This window comes from Echiichthys vipera (genome assembly GCF_963691815.1).
Source record: "Echiichthys vipera genome assembly, chromosome: 16".
Classification (NCBI taxonomy): domain Eukaryota; kingdom Metazoa; phylum Chordata; class Actinopteri; order Perciformes; family Trachinidae; genus Echiichthys; species Echiichthys vipera.
Genome location: NC_139841.1, coordinates 21029411 through 21043389, shown reverse-complemented (window position 1 = coordinate 21043389; position 13979 = coordinate 21029411). Strand labels below are relative to the sequence as shown.

The 13979-nt window shown below is 42.0% G+C and overlaps 1 protein-coding gene across 5 annotated transcripts in view; it reads left to right on the top strand.

Annotated features, from left to right (window-relative positions):
- Nucleotides 1-13552, top strand: part of LOC310958804 (putative E3 ubiquitin-protein ligase HERC1) — a 43013-nt gene extending 29461 nt beyond the window's left edge. For all 5 annotated transcript variants that reach the window (XM_083929920.1, XM_083929919.1, XM_083929923.1 and 2 more), the window contains 29 exons: nucleotides 367-595; nucleotides 692-945; nucleotides 1905-2032; nucleotides 2175-2302; nucleotides 2431-2658; nucleotides 3405-3532; nucleotides 4869-5068; nucleotides 5184-5298; nucleotides 5426-5557; nucleotides 5704-5802; nucleotides 6144-6317; nucleotides 6405-6689; nucleotides 6806-6871; nucleotides 7641-7766; nucleotides 7863-8001; nucleotides 8205-8386; nucleotides 8502-8657; nucleotides 8750-8872; nucleotides 9001-9103; nucleotides 10201-10370; nucleotides 10479-10617; nucleotides 10701-10870; nucleotides 11037-11206; nucleotides 11405-11570; nucleotides 11684-11760; nucleotides 11881-12133; nucleotides 12242-12394; nucleotides 12623-12928; nucleotides 13023-13552. In XM_083929920.1, coding sequence (XP_083786046.1) covers nucleotides 367-595; nucleotides 692-945; nucleotides 1905-2032; nucleotides 2175-2302; nucleotides 2431-2658; nucleotides 3405-3532; nucleotides 4869-5068; nucleotides 5184-5298; nucleotides 5426-5557; nucleotides 5704-5802; nucleotides 6144-6317; nucleotides 6405-6689; nucleotides 6806-6871; nucleotides 7641-7766; nucleotides 7863-8001; nucleotides 8205-8386; nucleotides 8502-8657; nucleotides 8750-8872; nucleotides 9001-9103; nucleotides 10201-10370; nucleotides 10479-10617; nucleotides 10701-10870; nucleotides 11037-11206; nucleotides 11405-11570; nucleotides 11684-11760; nucleotides 11881-12133; nucleotides 12242-12394; nucleotides 12623-12928; nucleotides 13023-13208 — 4785 coding nt within the window. In that variant the 3' untranslated portion in view covers nucleotides 13209-13552. The remainder of the gene's footprint in view (nucleotides 1-366; nucleotides 596-691; nucleotides 946-1904; nucleotides 2033-2174; nucleotides 2303-2430; nucleotides 2659-3404; nucleotides 3533-4868; nucleotides 5069-5183; nucleotides 5299-5425; nucleotides 5558-5703; nucleotides 5803-6143; nucleotides 6318-6404; nucleotides 6690-6805; nucleotides 6872-7640; nucleotides 7767-7862; nucleotides 8002-8204; nucleotides 8387-8501; nucleotides 8658-8749; nucleotides 8873-9000; nucleotides 9104-10200; nucleotides 10371-10478; nucleotides 10618-10700; nucleotides 10871-11036; nucleotides 11207-11404; nucleotides 11571-11683; nucleotides 11761-11880; nucleotides 12134-12241; nucleotides 12395-12622; nucleotides 12929-13022) is intronic.
- The last annotated feature ends 427 nt before the right edge of the window (nucleotides 13553-13979 follow it).

Sequence of the window (13979 nt, the reverse complement as noted above, 5' to 3'; positions counted from 1 at the left end):
CTGTAATCTCTCTCCCTGAAATAGGTAATACAGGTAGACGGATATACAGCATAAGAACCAGAATAAGCAGCTAAAAGAACTGTAACTGAGTGGGCAACGTCGGTTGGAGATTGTGTACAGCTCATGTAACAAGGTTGTTGGTGTTAATAAACTACTTGTTCTGAGTACAAATAAGCTGTATCGGCATCCTTCAAATAGGGAGTTGGCCAAAAAACACCAGACACCACAGCTCCAGTATACAGAGAAATACAGAGAGCTTTCCCTGGCTTAATCAGCATTTTGTTTATTGTTTAGCCCTACTAATCATATGTGATGAAATTGTGATCCAATAAGTGGAAAATATATTTTGACTATTACTGCCTGTAGGACCTGATGGCAGCAGCTACAGGGGTGAACATTGGGGCCATCAGTGACCCGCAGCAGAGAGGTTGCCTGAACTCCAGTCTCACAACTGCAGCCCAGGGAGCCCAGCAACAGAAGGACTACAATGAGCAAATGCCCCCGACATTCCTGGTCACTCAAAATCTGGTGTCCCTGCTCACTGAGAAGAGTGTTCACTGCTACAGCCCTGATAAGGCAGAACATGATGCTAATGGTGAGAAGTATTAGTTTATCTTTAAATACAGTATTTCAGTGGTTGAAATTTCGTGATTTTTTTAATTCATAGAAGCTGTCTAAATATGTGACCTAGATATAGGAAACCAAGGGGTGTCTACTTCGTCCCTGAGTGCCAGAGTGGGCCCTCTGGAGCTGGCCAATGCATTGGCAGCATGTGTCCTGTCTGCCAGGCTGACCAGTAAACACCGCCAGTGGGCAGCGCATCAACTGGTGCAGGCTTTGGCTGCCACAGGGAGGGACAGTCCTAATCGACCCCAAACATACAGTGACCTGGCTGGCGACTTACGCAAAAGTCCTCTCAAGAGGTTGGAAGGACATTACAACAAGGTGAGGGACTCGCAATGTAATCTGCATTAAAACCAGCAGGCAATTTGAGGGAGTATGAGGGGAGATGCCACCCCCCTTGACCAAAATACATCTCCTTGTTAGACCCACAAGAATGCCGACAATCTCAGCCAACACACTGTCTTTCTAGAGTAAATACTATAGCAGGCTCTGTTTTAGAGCTAGAATGAATCTACTACTGACGCTCCAAAATTAGGCAAAATGTTGGTGAGGGAAAAACTGGCATGGCCATTACAATATATCTGAAAATGGGTTCTGTGGGTACCTACAATCTTCCCCTTTACAGTCCTTCTGTGCCAATCTTATGCATTTTGGGGCAAAAAACGGGCAGTTTTTCTCATGCAGTACAAATTTGTTATTTTCGATTATTCTAAAATTTAGTGTTTTAACACTTCTGCATACTAAACCCCCTAAACGGTATTGAAATTGAATAAATTGGGCATGACTGGAAAGCTGAGACTTGTGGATCCAATAACCCATAACTATAGCTTATATATCTGCAGGTCTCTGGTCTTGTTAAAAATTAATAAATGGCCTACTTGATTATAACTTATATTTAAAGAATAATATTTATTGATTTGTTTCCCTTTTTTGCTGAAACCTTATTGACCAGCATTTCTTGATGAGAAGTTTTTGGTTTGGCATTACTGTTATAGGAAATGGGGGAGAGAGAGAGAGAGGGTGACATGCAGCACAGGTCCGTGGGCCCAGGTTGCCTTGGCAAGGACTTGGCAAGCCTCTATCCAACTATAGTCTGACGTAACACCCTTTCAAATACGATTTCCGGGTCCAAACGCTCCGTTGACACAAAACAGACAACAAGTTTGAACATGTGAACAATTGCGATCACCTCTTTTGTCAGTTAGACGTCTTTTTCATCGATAAGAAAGAGGTAAAATGACAATGACAAATAATTATTCCATTATTTCTGCTCCCTTCAGGTGACCAGCTGCTCCTGGAACAGTGACCAGAGTTTGCTGGCTACATGCTCTCAGGACAAGGTGGTGCAACTGTGGAGCATCAGCCAGAACACTGTGGAGTTACAGACCACCTTCTCCTGCATCACAAGGTTTGGTGTGCTTGTTTCAGTAGTATTTTGTACAGTAAAGGTTTTACAGGCCAAGACATTTCTGAAGATCTTACAGAGGGGTTTCTGAACTGGGATTACTTATAGTTGTAAACGTTTCCTTCCACTGACTCTCTCCCTCCAGTAAAACAGACAGATCAAGCAGTGAGAGGGCTGGTAGGTGTCATCATATGTCTCCTGTATACTGGAGTACAGGGGGAAACTTTTTAGCCGCCCCAGAGAACAAACACATCACCATCATGAACATCAGGGGTAAGTCTGGCTTTTTCCCTCTTTCCTTGTAAGATGCCTTATAATAAGAAGTTTTAAGTAAGTAGTAGTTATTAGTAGTAGTAGTAGTAGTAGTATTCAAAAAATTGAATTTCATTGTTATTTTACAGGATCTCACTGTCATGTGGAGGCTCAGTTGTCTCGGGTCACAGCCCTGTGCTGGGCTCAGACTTTCAGCTTGTGGGTTCTTGACCAGCCAGTAGCCTGTAAGAACAAAACTGCTGAGAGCCTGTTGGTGGGACGGCTGGATGGCTCCCTCTGCTGCCTGCAGGTTACAATGCAGCAGATAGACCTGCATGTAAAGAGCACCGAACTCACCCATTGCCACAGGAAAGAGGGTGAGGCGACTGCTACACAAACACTGTTACTGTTTAAAAGCATAATTACTTAAACAGAATGTCAGAAGATTGATATCATTCTCATGTCTACAGGGTAAAAATAAGGCTACAGCCAGGAGATGATTAGCTTAGCTTAGCATACAGTCTGGAAGCAAAGGTAAAAAGCACAAATAAAGCTCACTAATTAAAATATGATATTTTGTTTGTTTAATGTATAGAAACAGAAATGTAAAAACATGAAGTTGCAGGTTTACTGGTAGGTCTGGGCGTTTGATCAATTATGATTTTTGCTTCCAAAGATAATGATAATATGAATTAAAAAAAGAAAAGCTAATTATGGTCTCGCTTTCTGTTTCACAACACACCCTTTCCATTATAGCGGTGCACTTTTACCTGTTGAATATATATTTCATTTCCAGTAGGTTGTGGCAGTGCATTCAAACCCATTTGATCTAATTTATTTTTATTTATTATTTTTGATTATATCTTTATTATTTTTGATTAGATTATTTGATTATTTTGATTATATTTAGATTTTAACCAATTATTTATTTTATAAAAGTATCTAGTTTTAGTTAAATTTGTATTTAAAGGTCAAGTAAATCAACTGTAAAAAAAACTTATTTTTAAGCTTATGGATATGAGAGTGTTATCAATCTTCACATCTAGCAAGGAGACAAACTTTTATTTTTTAAAATGACAAACTTTCATTAAAGAGCTTGATCCCCACCTCTGATCCCTGCTAGCTCCCCAGTGTGTCGCCTGGCACAGTGAGGACAAGCCCTTTGCAGTGGGATACCCCAATGGAAAGATCCTTTTGGCCAAAACTGAGATCTATGAGAATGAGCAGCCTGTAGTGCTGTCTATATTTCAGGTTTGTCTGCAAACACACTTCAGAGCAAAACAAAAAACACAAATAATTGTATGTACTTCAGTTCAGTTCAGTTCAGTTTCAGTTTATTTTCAGACATTTCAGACAAAGACATTTCGTAACAAACACAAAAAAAAAAAAAAAATAAATGTATAAGGTCTGAAAAAAGGGAATAGGCAGAAGCTAAAGCTTATAACGCCTACCCTTTAAAATACATAAACTTAGGTAGCAGCTACACACAGGTCAAAAAGAAAATATCTAATAATTAATTTATTGCTGCTGTCAGCGAAACACAATCAACATATGTTTGAATAATGTTCCTCTTGAGAACAGTTTTAAAGTAAATTAATGTTCTGCAGTCTTTTAAATCTATGGCCAAATCATTCCAAACATTCACTCCAACAACAGAAATACAATGCATTTTTGCATTTGTTCTAACACTGGGCTTTTTCAGCACGTCTTGCCCTCTCAGCAGATAGGTACTTTCCCTTTCCTGAAACAGGTTCTGAATCCGAATGGGGAATTGATTATTCTTTATTTTAAACATAAATTGTGCCGTTCGAAAGTAAACCAAGTCCTTGAATTTCAAGGCTTTTTTTCGGATGTAAAGTGTATTTGTGTGTTCCCTATATCCAGCTTTATTTATAAGTCGCATTGCCCTTTTTTGGATCAAACTGATTGGTTTTGTGTTAGTTTGGTATGTGTTTCCCCACACCTCCAGACCATAGGTCATGTAGGGGAGCACCAAGGAACAATACAATACATATAGCGTTTGATCATTTAAATATTCTTTAACCTTACTAATGACTGCTAATGATTTGCAGACTTTTGCCTTTATATAATTTATGTGATTTCTCCAACTTAGCTTATTTTGCAATATTATTCCTAAAAACTTAATTTCATTTACTTGTTCAATCTCTGTATCGTTTATAATTAAGTTTGTTTCCACATTGATTGGACGATTTGCAAATATTACAAATTTAGTTTTCTTTAAGTTCAGAGTTAATTTATTTGAGTCGAACCAATGCTTCAATATTTTCAGTTCATTTTCTACAGCTTCAAATAATGCCTTTAAATCTCTACCACAACAAAGTATGTTTGTATCATCTGCAAATAATATAAAGTGCATTGTTTTTGAAACCGAACATAAATCATTAATGTAAATTATGAACAACAAAGGACTCAACACTGACCCCTGGGGGAGTCCACAGGTCACTGACATGGTCTCTGAGTCGGTGCCATCAAGTCACACCCAAGTCAGTCCACAAAATTGAATCACTTTCCACTCTTCTCTTATTGACCACTCCTCTCTCCCTCTCTTCCTCCCTTAATATTACAGGATAGTGTGAGTTCTCTAAAATGGGACCCCACAGGACACTTGCTGCTCTGTTTGGGGAGATCTGAGGACGTGAAGATACTGGGCCGTTTTGGGGGCACCTGGGTGACCCTTCACTCCCTCATTCACACCAGCACCGTTAACATCACTGAATGGTGCCCATTAGCTGGCAGAGCACCTGATCCCAGGCTTATGGTGGCTACGTGAGTTTAAATCAGTTATTCTTCTTTCTCTCTCTGTTGAATGGAAGAAATGGGAAAAAGAAGGGTCAATCTGTTAAATGTTTATCTTAATATGTGTTATATTCTCATTTAATAGAGGTTGTCAGAATGGCTCTGTGCATGTCTGGACAGTGCCACAGGGGGGTACTTTTGTATCTTTGCCCAACATATTGAACAGCTCCCAGGGCCAGGGGAAAAGCACTGATGTCAAGGTTAGTTTGGATCCGCTGTAGATCTCCATTTTGCAGCTCTGGTCAAACTTATACCCTTAAATTGATTTTGACTGGTTGCCTCTGATTTTTAACTCATGTAATCATTCAGCTCTGTTTCTATTTACAGCAGGAGAGTGCAAAGTGTGTGTTTGTACTTCATGGCCACATTACGGCAGTGAAGTCGCTTTCGTTTTGCTCCAGTGGACTGGCTCTGGTCTCTGGAGGAATAGGAGGACTGCTCAACATCTGGTCCTTACAGGTCAGAAAACGTCATTCACTCCATGCGCGGCCTGATGTCATTGCAAAGATCTCGACAATTAAAACATTGTTGTGTATTCTAACATAAATCTGTAAGGAGTCTCATTTCAGAGTTTTAATCCTTCTGTTTTGCTGTGCATCTTGCAGGATGGTTCAGTCTTACAGACTGTTACAGGTTTGGGTTCAGTTGTCAGTACTACCTGGATACCAAACTTGGGTGTAGCTGTCTGCTTTGGAAGGTCGAAGGTAATTCCGATCACTCGTAACTACAATTTCCAAGGCTTGTTTCCATTATTTATGCTAATTTAAGCTAGCTGTCGCTTGGCTTTCAATTAATATGTAGCATACAGAAGTATCAATCTTCTCATTTAGCTTTTGATAAGAAAGTAAATAAGCATATTTCCCAAAATGTTGCACCACTCCTTAAGGGAAGCCAGAGAATCACAGTGTTTTTCTTATTCTATCCTAATGTTAATGTTAACCTATTAGTGTATTACTGTAAAAAGGTACCCAAAATTTACCAGAGGTGTAATTTCCTCTTGTCTGTGTCTCTTAACAGTTGTGTTCTGTCATTGTTTTTTTTCCAGGATGTTTTGTTAATCTGCTGCACCCCTGACTGGATCAGTCAAAATCATGTGCTAGCCTCCTGCCGTATGGTCCTCAGAAGCCAGAACATCCTGGGTCTAAATCGGGCACCTTGTTTGGCCGTCTTCCTGGAGAGGTTGCCGTTGCTGTTGCAGGAGCAGTTCAGCTATGAGCGGGTCACTATATACGTTTTAACATTGTTTTCGCGTCATTTTTAGGGCCTCAGATGAGACATGATTTTGAATTTCCTTTTCTTAATGCAGACCCATGTGGCTGCCGGTGACCAGCTAGTCCACAGTGCCTTCCTGCAGAGCCTAGCCTCCATGACTGTTGGATTGTCCTTAGAGAAACACCTGTGCTGTTACCCATGCCCTCCACACCACATCAGCCCTGATGCCCTCTCCTGCCCGTCAGAATGGAGCTGGCTCGCAACTTACGCCACTACTGTCCGCAGCGCTGAGGCTATTGCCAGCGGTACTGTCTTCCCAGAATCCTTCAATCTTTCAGAGTTTCAGGAGGTGGATGTCACTGAAATCACCAAGGCACTAGTGAGTGGTGGCAGTCGTCCTTGTGCTATTTGTTTCAAAAAATCTGAATTGACTGCACTATACACAAGTGTCCGCAATGTCCTTATCTATTGAGTCACATCTCTGTTGTCTTCTAGGACAATAGTAAGTGGAGCTTCAGGATGGATGAACAGCTGATGTCATGGGCCACCACCAGACCAGAGGTAACAGCTTAGCCATCTGTAGACAGTACGCATTTCTCTTTGAAGATCCCATATTATTAAGAAGTTTTTTTAAATAACGCAGGTGGAGTTGCTATATAAATACTGTGTGTGTGTGTTGTTGGTGATTGTTTGTTTTGAAAAAAAAACAGGATACACAGGAAGTAAGAAAACCTATAGTAACAGATACTAAGTGGAGAAGGGGTAGGAATTAATAAGCTAATGCTTCTTCCTACTTCTTTTTAAACATACAAAGGGTTTTAATGACTAGTGCTTCAAGTGTAATTTATTTTCCATATCTTTGAAATAAAGCATTCATTCATTCAAAGTATAAATGCTCAAACCACAGAGAAATGCATACAGCCTGTATTTACAAACTGTCTTTAAAGGAGCATTCAAGACCTATGTATGGTTGTGATGTCACAACTATATCATATAAAGGGAGAAAGTGCCGGTGTAGCCTTTACCTGGTTGCAATGATGATGCAGAGACACTCAGTTTCCCAGAAAAACGGGCGCTAACACAGAGCATTTCAGACAGAGGGTGAATACAAATCTATTCACACTGACAGTATGAGAAATATAATGGTTTTTTTTAAACATTAAAGCATGCAAACATGTACTAGCAGAAAACCAAAATACAAGTATGAACATGAAAAGCAGCATAATATGTCTCCTTTAATGTACCGTCAGTCTGCACAATGACATATTTTCCTTTAACTGGAAAGTGTTATAATAGTTATAGTAATAATATCACCTGTTGTGTTTCTTAGGACTGGCAAATAGGTGGGAAGAGTGAGGTATACTTGTGGGGGAACGGACGTTACGGACAGTTGGCAGGAATGGGAACCAACCTCATGATGCCTACTCTTGCACCCTCTCTGTTACAGACACAGCAGGTAGCAACCTTTTCACTCAGGACACAGAATTTGACCTTAATTGCTACTATTGTCTAATTCCTCTCTCCTTTTGTGGGTGTTTTCATTGTCATTCAGGTTGTGTGCGGACAGAACTGTTCCTTCCTGGTCCAGTCCAATGGGACAGTGCTGGCTGTAGGAGAAGGACAATATGGCAGACTGGGCCAGGGGAATTCTGATGATCTCTATGTCCCCACTATCATTTCTGCTTTTCAAGGTACAGTATTCATCATGGGCCTAAGAACAAGACAGCTGTTCTGCTTTTGAATTTTCATTCTTGCCTCAAACAATGTTTTTTTCCACAACAAAAAGGAAGGAAACACAAATATTTTTAATTGCAGTATTGAAATTTAATATACTTTGGCCTTACTCGTATATTTAGTTTTATGAGTACTTACTAACTCTCTGATCTGTGGGCAGGGTATGTGGTGACTCAGCTGGTGACGTCCTGTGGATCTGACGGACACTCCATGGCTCTGACTGAGACTGGGGAAGTGTTCAGTTGGGGAGATGGTGATTTTGGTAAACTGGGCCACGGCAACAGTGAAAGGCAGAGGAGACCTAAACAGATAGAGGCCTTACAAGGACAAGAGGTCATTCAGGTAGAGATGAACCTGCTTTAAACTCCTACGGTATAGGACAAAAAGTTCCAAAAGTAAACTAAAATTGAGGTGTTTGACATTGATATATATGTTTTCTGAAACTTTCTCCTCCCAGCTTGCTTGTGGTTTTCGGCACTCAGCTGTGGTAACAGCAGATGGGAAACTGTTCACCTTCGGCAGTGGTGAATCTGGTCGTCTGGGTCAAAGGTCAACATCCAACAAGATGCTGCCTGAAAGGGTGGCTGCCCTCGAAGGATATCATGTGGGACAGGTAAGAAACTCAGATGGTGATACAGCCTCCACTGTGCAGAAGAAAATTATTAAACTATATCTGCACAAAGCTAACTTGGTAACCTTTCTCAGGTGTCATGTGGTCTCAACCACACACTAGTACTGTCCCTTGATGGAATGGTTGTGTGGGCATTTGGAGATGGGGATTATGGCAAATTGGGAACAGGTTCCTCTACAGCAAAATACTACCCCCAAGTAAGTAGACATGCTTATTATTCCCTCTTTTGAATCTGTTGCTTGAAGAATATATTCACTTGTTTGCATTTGAATTGAGTGCTTTCATAGCATTGATGAAATCATATTTTTGTTGTTATTATTTTCAGAAAGTGGAGCAGCTTTGCAACAAGGGAATGAAGAAGGTCAGTTGTGGAACTCAGTTCTCTGTGGCGTTGGCCTGTGATGGACATGTTTACACATTTGGGCAAGGTACGTTTTATTGTAAACGTGCTGTTGTGAAAATATTGTTGAATCAAAGATTTAATACAATTTTAATATATATCTAAAAAGTGTAAAATAGTTTGCCGTTGTATTGCTGTCTGCCACAGTGTCTTTATTAAAAATCTGACACAGTGGGTAATTAAAACGAAAGTTACTAATGTAACTACGGTTCTATGAATCCTCGATGACCGCCAGAGGCAGTGCTTAACACTGAACATCTTCTGTCTCGCGCATGCGCAGGTTGAGTAATATCAACAAAGTCACATGTGACCTCGGATGACCCCCGGCTTGGGTATAAGTTCCGGTGTCATTCACAAGATCACTTCCTACAGAATCTTCTCGCGGTTCACAAGATTCTGAGTGACCTGGATCTGGCGGTCATCCATTACTCATACCAACAGAGTCACCGGTATATATATATATATATATATATATATATATATATATATATATATATATATATATATATATATATATATATATATATATATATATATATATATATATATATCGATGAGTTGGAGGGAGTCCGTCGGAAAACCACGCCCAATGGATGGGGGGTAGCCACAGGGGGAGAGGGAGGGGGGGTACAAGGACCCTAAAGCAACAGGGCACGGTACGGATGGAAAGTGTGAGTGCGCCCTTAGAGTCTCTCCAGCATGCGTGCAACTCCCTCAGATATTCCTCAGAGGTAGGAATGGTGAAAGTGGCTAAAGCTAATGATACCGCAGGAACGAGCGTTACCTGCAAAGCGAGAAGATGAAAAGGAAGTGATCTGGTGGATGACACCGGAACTTATACCCAAGCCGGGGGTCATCCGAGGTCACATGTGACTTTGTTGATATTAATACTATACCTGCGCATGCCAGACAGAATATATTCAGTGTAAAGCACTGCTTCTGGCGGTCAGTAAGCATGAAACGTATTCATTTCCTAGGCCTTTTGGACTGTTTGTCATGATGTAAAATTTCTGAACTCTATGCTAGTATGCAATTTACCAACTTACTTGGAACAATAAAACTATTTTCTTGGTTTATTTTTTGAACACAGTGTGTTACTTTTTCATCCTTCTGTTCATCACTCAGAGCGTCTGATCGGCCTGCCAGACTCCATGCTGAAGAATAAATCCTGCCCCCAGGTGGTGCCGTCTCTGGAGGGGCTCTTCATAGAAGACATTGCTGTGGGCTGTGAACATGTGCTCGCCCTGTCCTCCACCGGAGACGTCTATGCCTGGGGCTGTAACAGCGAGGGACAGGTAACCAACATCCTCTTGAAGAAAATAATACATTTTGGCAATCTGTAGTTTGCTTTAACTTCTCATCAGAAGCACCATAAAGGCTTGTCTCGTATATGTGTGCTCTAGCTTGGCCTTGGACACTCAAACCCAGTGAAGGATCCCACGCTCATAACAAGCCTCCAGGGGAAAAACATCAGACAGATCTCTGCTGGCCGCTGCCACAGTTCAGCGTGGACAACCCCCTCTACCTCGATGAAAAACTCAGGTACACACACAGTCTGACAGTACACACAAGTATTCTTGGTACCTATGATCCATTAAAGTGAATAGGTTTTGTCCTCATTCCAGGTGGCTCTGGAAGTTTCCAGCTAGGCCTTCCCCAGTCAGTCCCTCCCCAGTACAACACTCTGAAAGACTGCAGCCCTGATGTCCTCAGCATGCGCCTCAGGGTACTCTATCACTTTTCTGATCTCATGTACAAATCCTGGAGGCTGCTCAACCTAGACGCCAAGAATCCGGTAATCTTTGATCCAATTTTCTGCCCTTTTTAATATGTAAGGAACAAATAATTGAATTCCTGCTAATACTCATGCATCTCTTCTGTGTGCTTCACTGTGTTATTTTTTCGTTCTAATGCCTCAATTACTTCCTCCCACTTTATTCCATGTCCTGCATTCAATCCAGGTGCCCACGTCACGCTATAGTTCAGGGACGACAGCCATCATTCGGGGTGATCTCAGAGGTCTTCTATCACCCAAGGTCAACACTCTGCCTCTAGTACGCTCCATTGGCAGAACAATGACCCAGGGCAAAACATATGGGCCACAGATCACTGTGAAGCGGATTTCCACAAGGTAAGGATGAGCATGGTATTCAGTCCGTAAGCAGAATCTGAATGTCTTCAGGGGTCAGATGGTGGAAAGACAGGAGGTGACCAAAATAACTGGCTGCGTTTTCAACTGGCCACCGCTGAAATTTTTAGTTTGTTTAAAATCTGATAGTATTTGTTCATCAAAACTTTGATTGATGTGACCTCCCTTACACTCCCCCAGGGGCCGTTCGAGCAAGCCAATTTTTGTGCAGATTGCAAAGCAAGTGGTGAACCTTAATCCTCTGGAGCTGAGGCTTCCATCACGAGCCTGGAAGGTCAAGCTTGTCGGAGAGGGAGCTGACGATGCCGGAGGAGTGTTTGATGACACCATCACTGAGATGTGCCAGGTAGGATGAAAACCAATCAGAAAAGGTCCAAGAGCAACGGAGGTGGCTAAAAGTGCAGCCTGAAATATTCTCTGCTGTTTGTAAATTGACAGATTACAATGTGTTTTCACCAGGAGCTGCAGTCTGGTGTTGTAGATCTTCTGATTCATACCCCCAACAGCTTCGCAGATGTGGGCAGTAACACTGACAGGTGCACATTTTGTAGTTATCTTTTGATAGTCCCCAATAAAAGCAGTAACCTTTTGAAGCATAAAAAACAACATTTTCCAAAATAATCTTTACCTCTAGCATTGGCTGTGTACTCTCACAGGTTCCTGTTGAACCCAGCAGCACTCTCAGAGGATCACATAGTCCAGTTTCGCTTCCTGGGCATCCTCATGGCTGTGGCTATCCGCACCAAGAAACCTCTAGACTTGCATCTGGCTCCTTGGGTGTGGAAACAGCTCTGCTCGATGCCATTGGGAGGGCCTGACCTGGAGGAGGTGGATCTGCTAACTTACCGCACCCTCCAAGGCATCCTTCACCTGGAGAACAGTGGAATCACAGAGGATAATTTTCACGTGGTGAGATGCGAGAGTTCACCTACTCCTACTACTTTTGCTGTTTCCCAACCCCTCACATGCTTTTTCAGTGTTAACCCATATTTACTCCTTCCATATCTCCCTCTGAAGATGATCCCACTGGATTCCTTTATGGCACACAGTGCAGATGGAAGGTTGGTACCTGTAGTTCCTGGAGGTCAAAACATCTCCCTGACCTTTGCCAACCGGACTGAATATGTGGAGAGAGCTCTGGACCACAGGCTGCATGAAATGGATTCACAGGTTTGAAGGAGTGAACTGTTTGAAAATGATTTGGGTGTTACTTAGGGTTATTGTTGTATAATAAAAACTTCTCTTTTTCTCTCTACTGTAACTCATCCATTGTAATAAACACAACCTGCCCACCAGTTTCCATGCGTGCACACTAGACAGATGGTTTGTTATGCTGTTGTTGTTCCCTTTATCTCATCCTCAGAAGTATCAAAGCTGACGTTGTTGTGTTGTGTCCAGGTGGCAGCAGTCAGAGAGGGCATGTCAACCATCATCCCTGTGCCCCTCCTCTCCCTGCTGACAGCGCAGCAGCTGGAGCAGCTGGTCTGTGGCCTGCCAGAGGTCTCTGTCGAGATGCTGAAGAAGCTGGTGCGTTACCGTGACATCACCGAGAGCCACCAGCTTATTGGCTGGTTTTGGCAGAGCTTGGAGGAGTTCACCAACGAGGAGCGAGTGCTTTTCCTACGTTTCGTCTCTGGCCGGTCCAGGTTGCCTTCCAACCCAGCTGATATCACACAGAAGTTCCAAATCATCAAGGTTGACAGGGTGAGATCATCGCTAACAAAAATAACTAGCCTGTCAGGAGAACAAACATTTTAATTGTACACACCCTTATTTTTTTCACTGTCATTCCCTTCAGCCCGTCAACGGCCTCCCTACTGCGCAGACCTGCTTCTTCCTGTTTCGCCTGCCCCCGTACACGAGCCAGGCCATCCTCGCTGAGCGTCTGCGTTACTCCATCCACAACTGCCCCTCCATCGACATGGACAACTACATGCTGACCCACAACACCGACCCAGCAGACAGTTCTGAAACCGAGGACTGAAGCGACCAACTGTGGTCAACCTGGTGACGAATGTATCTTCTCCCATGCCATACACATTATGCACTGAACACAGATTTTTATTCGCCAAACCTGTAAGGTAGTGTACTGTTTGTATGTTGGTTGATTTAAAGATATGTGTAGTTTTGGTTTTCCCAACTGTGCAAGGTGTTGTAATTATTACAGTGCTTACTCTGATGAAAACTACAGGGATACAAAATAAGATTTAAAAAAATATAGGTGAATAAGCCACAATAAAGAAGTTAATGTGCCTGTTTGTTTGAAAATATGTAATAATTTAATGACCTGTCCCACACAGGCAGTATTATTGTAAAATAAAAGAGTGTTTAAATAAGGATTTTGGTGTATTTCTTTTTTAAAGATTATTTTCTTTGGCAGACTTTTGTTATCCAGGACAGACAGGAAATGGGGTGAAAGAGAGGGGGAGACAGGGGGTTGGCGTCGAACTCGCGGCCACTGCCTTGAGGATCTTCAGCCTCTTTACATGGGGCGACTGCTCTAACCACTCAGCCACTGGCCACCCTGTATTTCTTTTTTAAATATATCTACATCCAAGATGATTTTTTCCCCCTGAAAAATACCTTATATACATCAACATTTGTAAATACATTATGAATAACGGCCCCACCGACTGAAAAGATAATTGGAAAATGATAATATTGAATAATTATTGTTTTAAATTTTGCTTGGTTCAAGTGTCTGGAGTGCGGGAAAACATGGACCATCCTCTCGGTGTGCGGCCCTCAAAGGTAG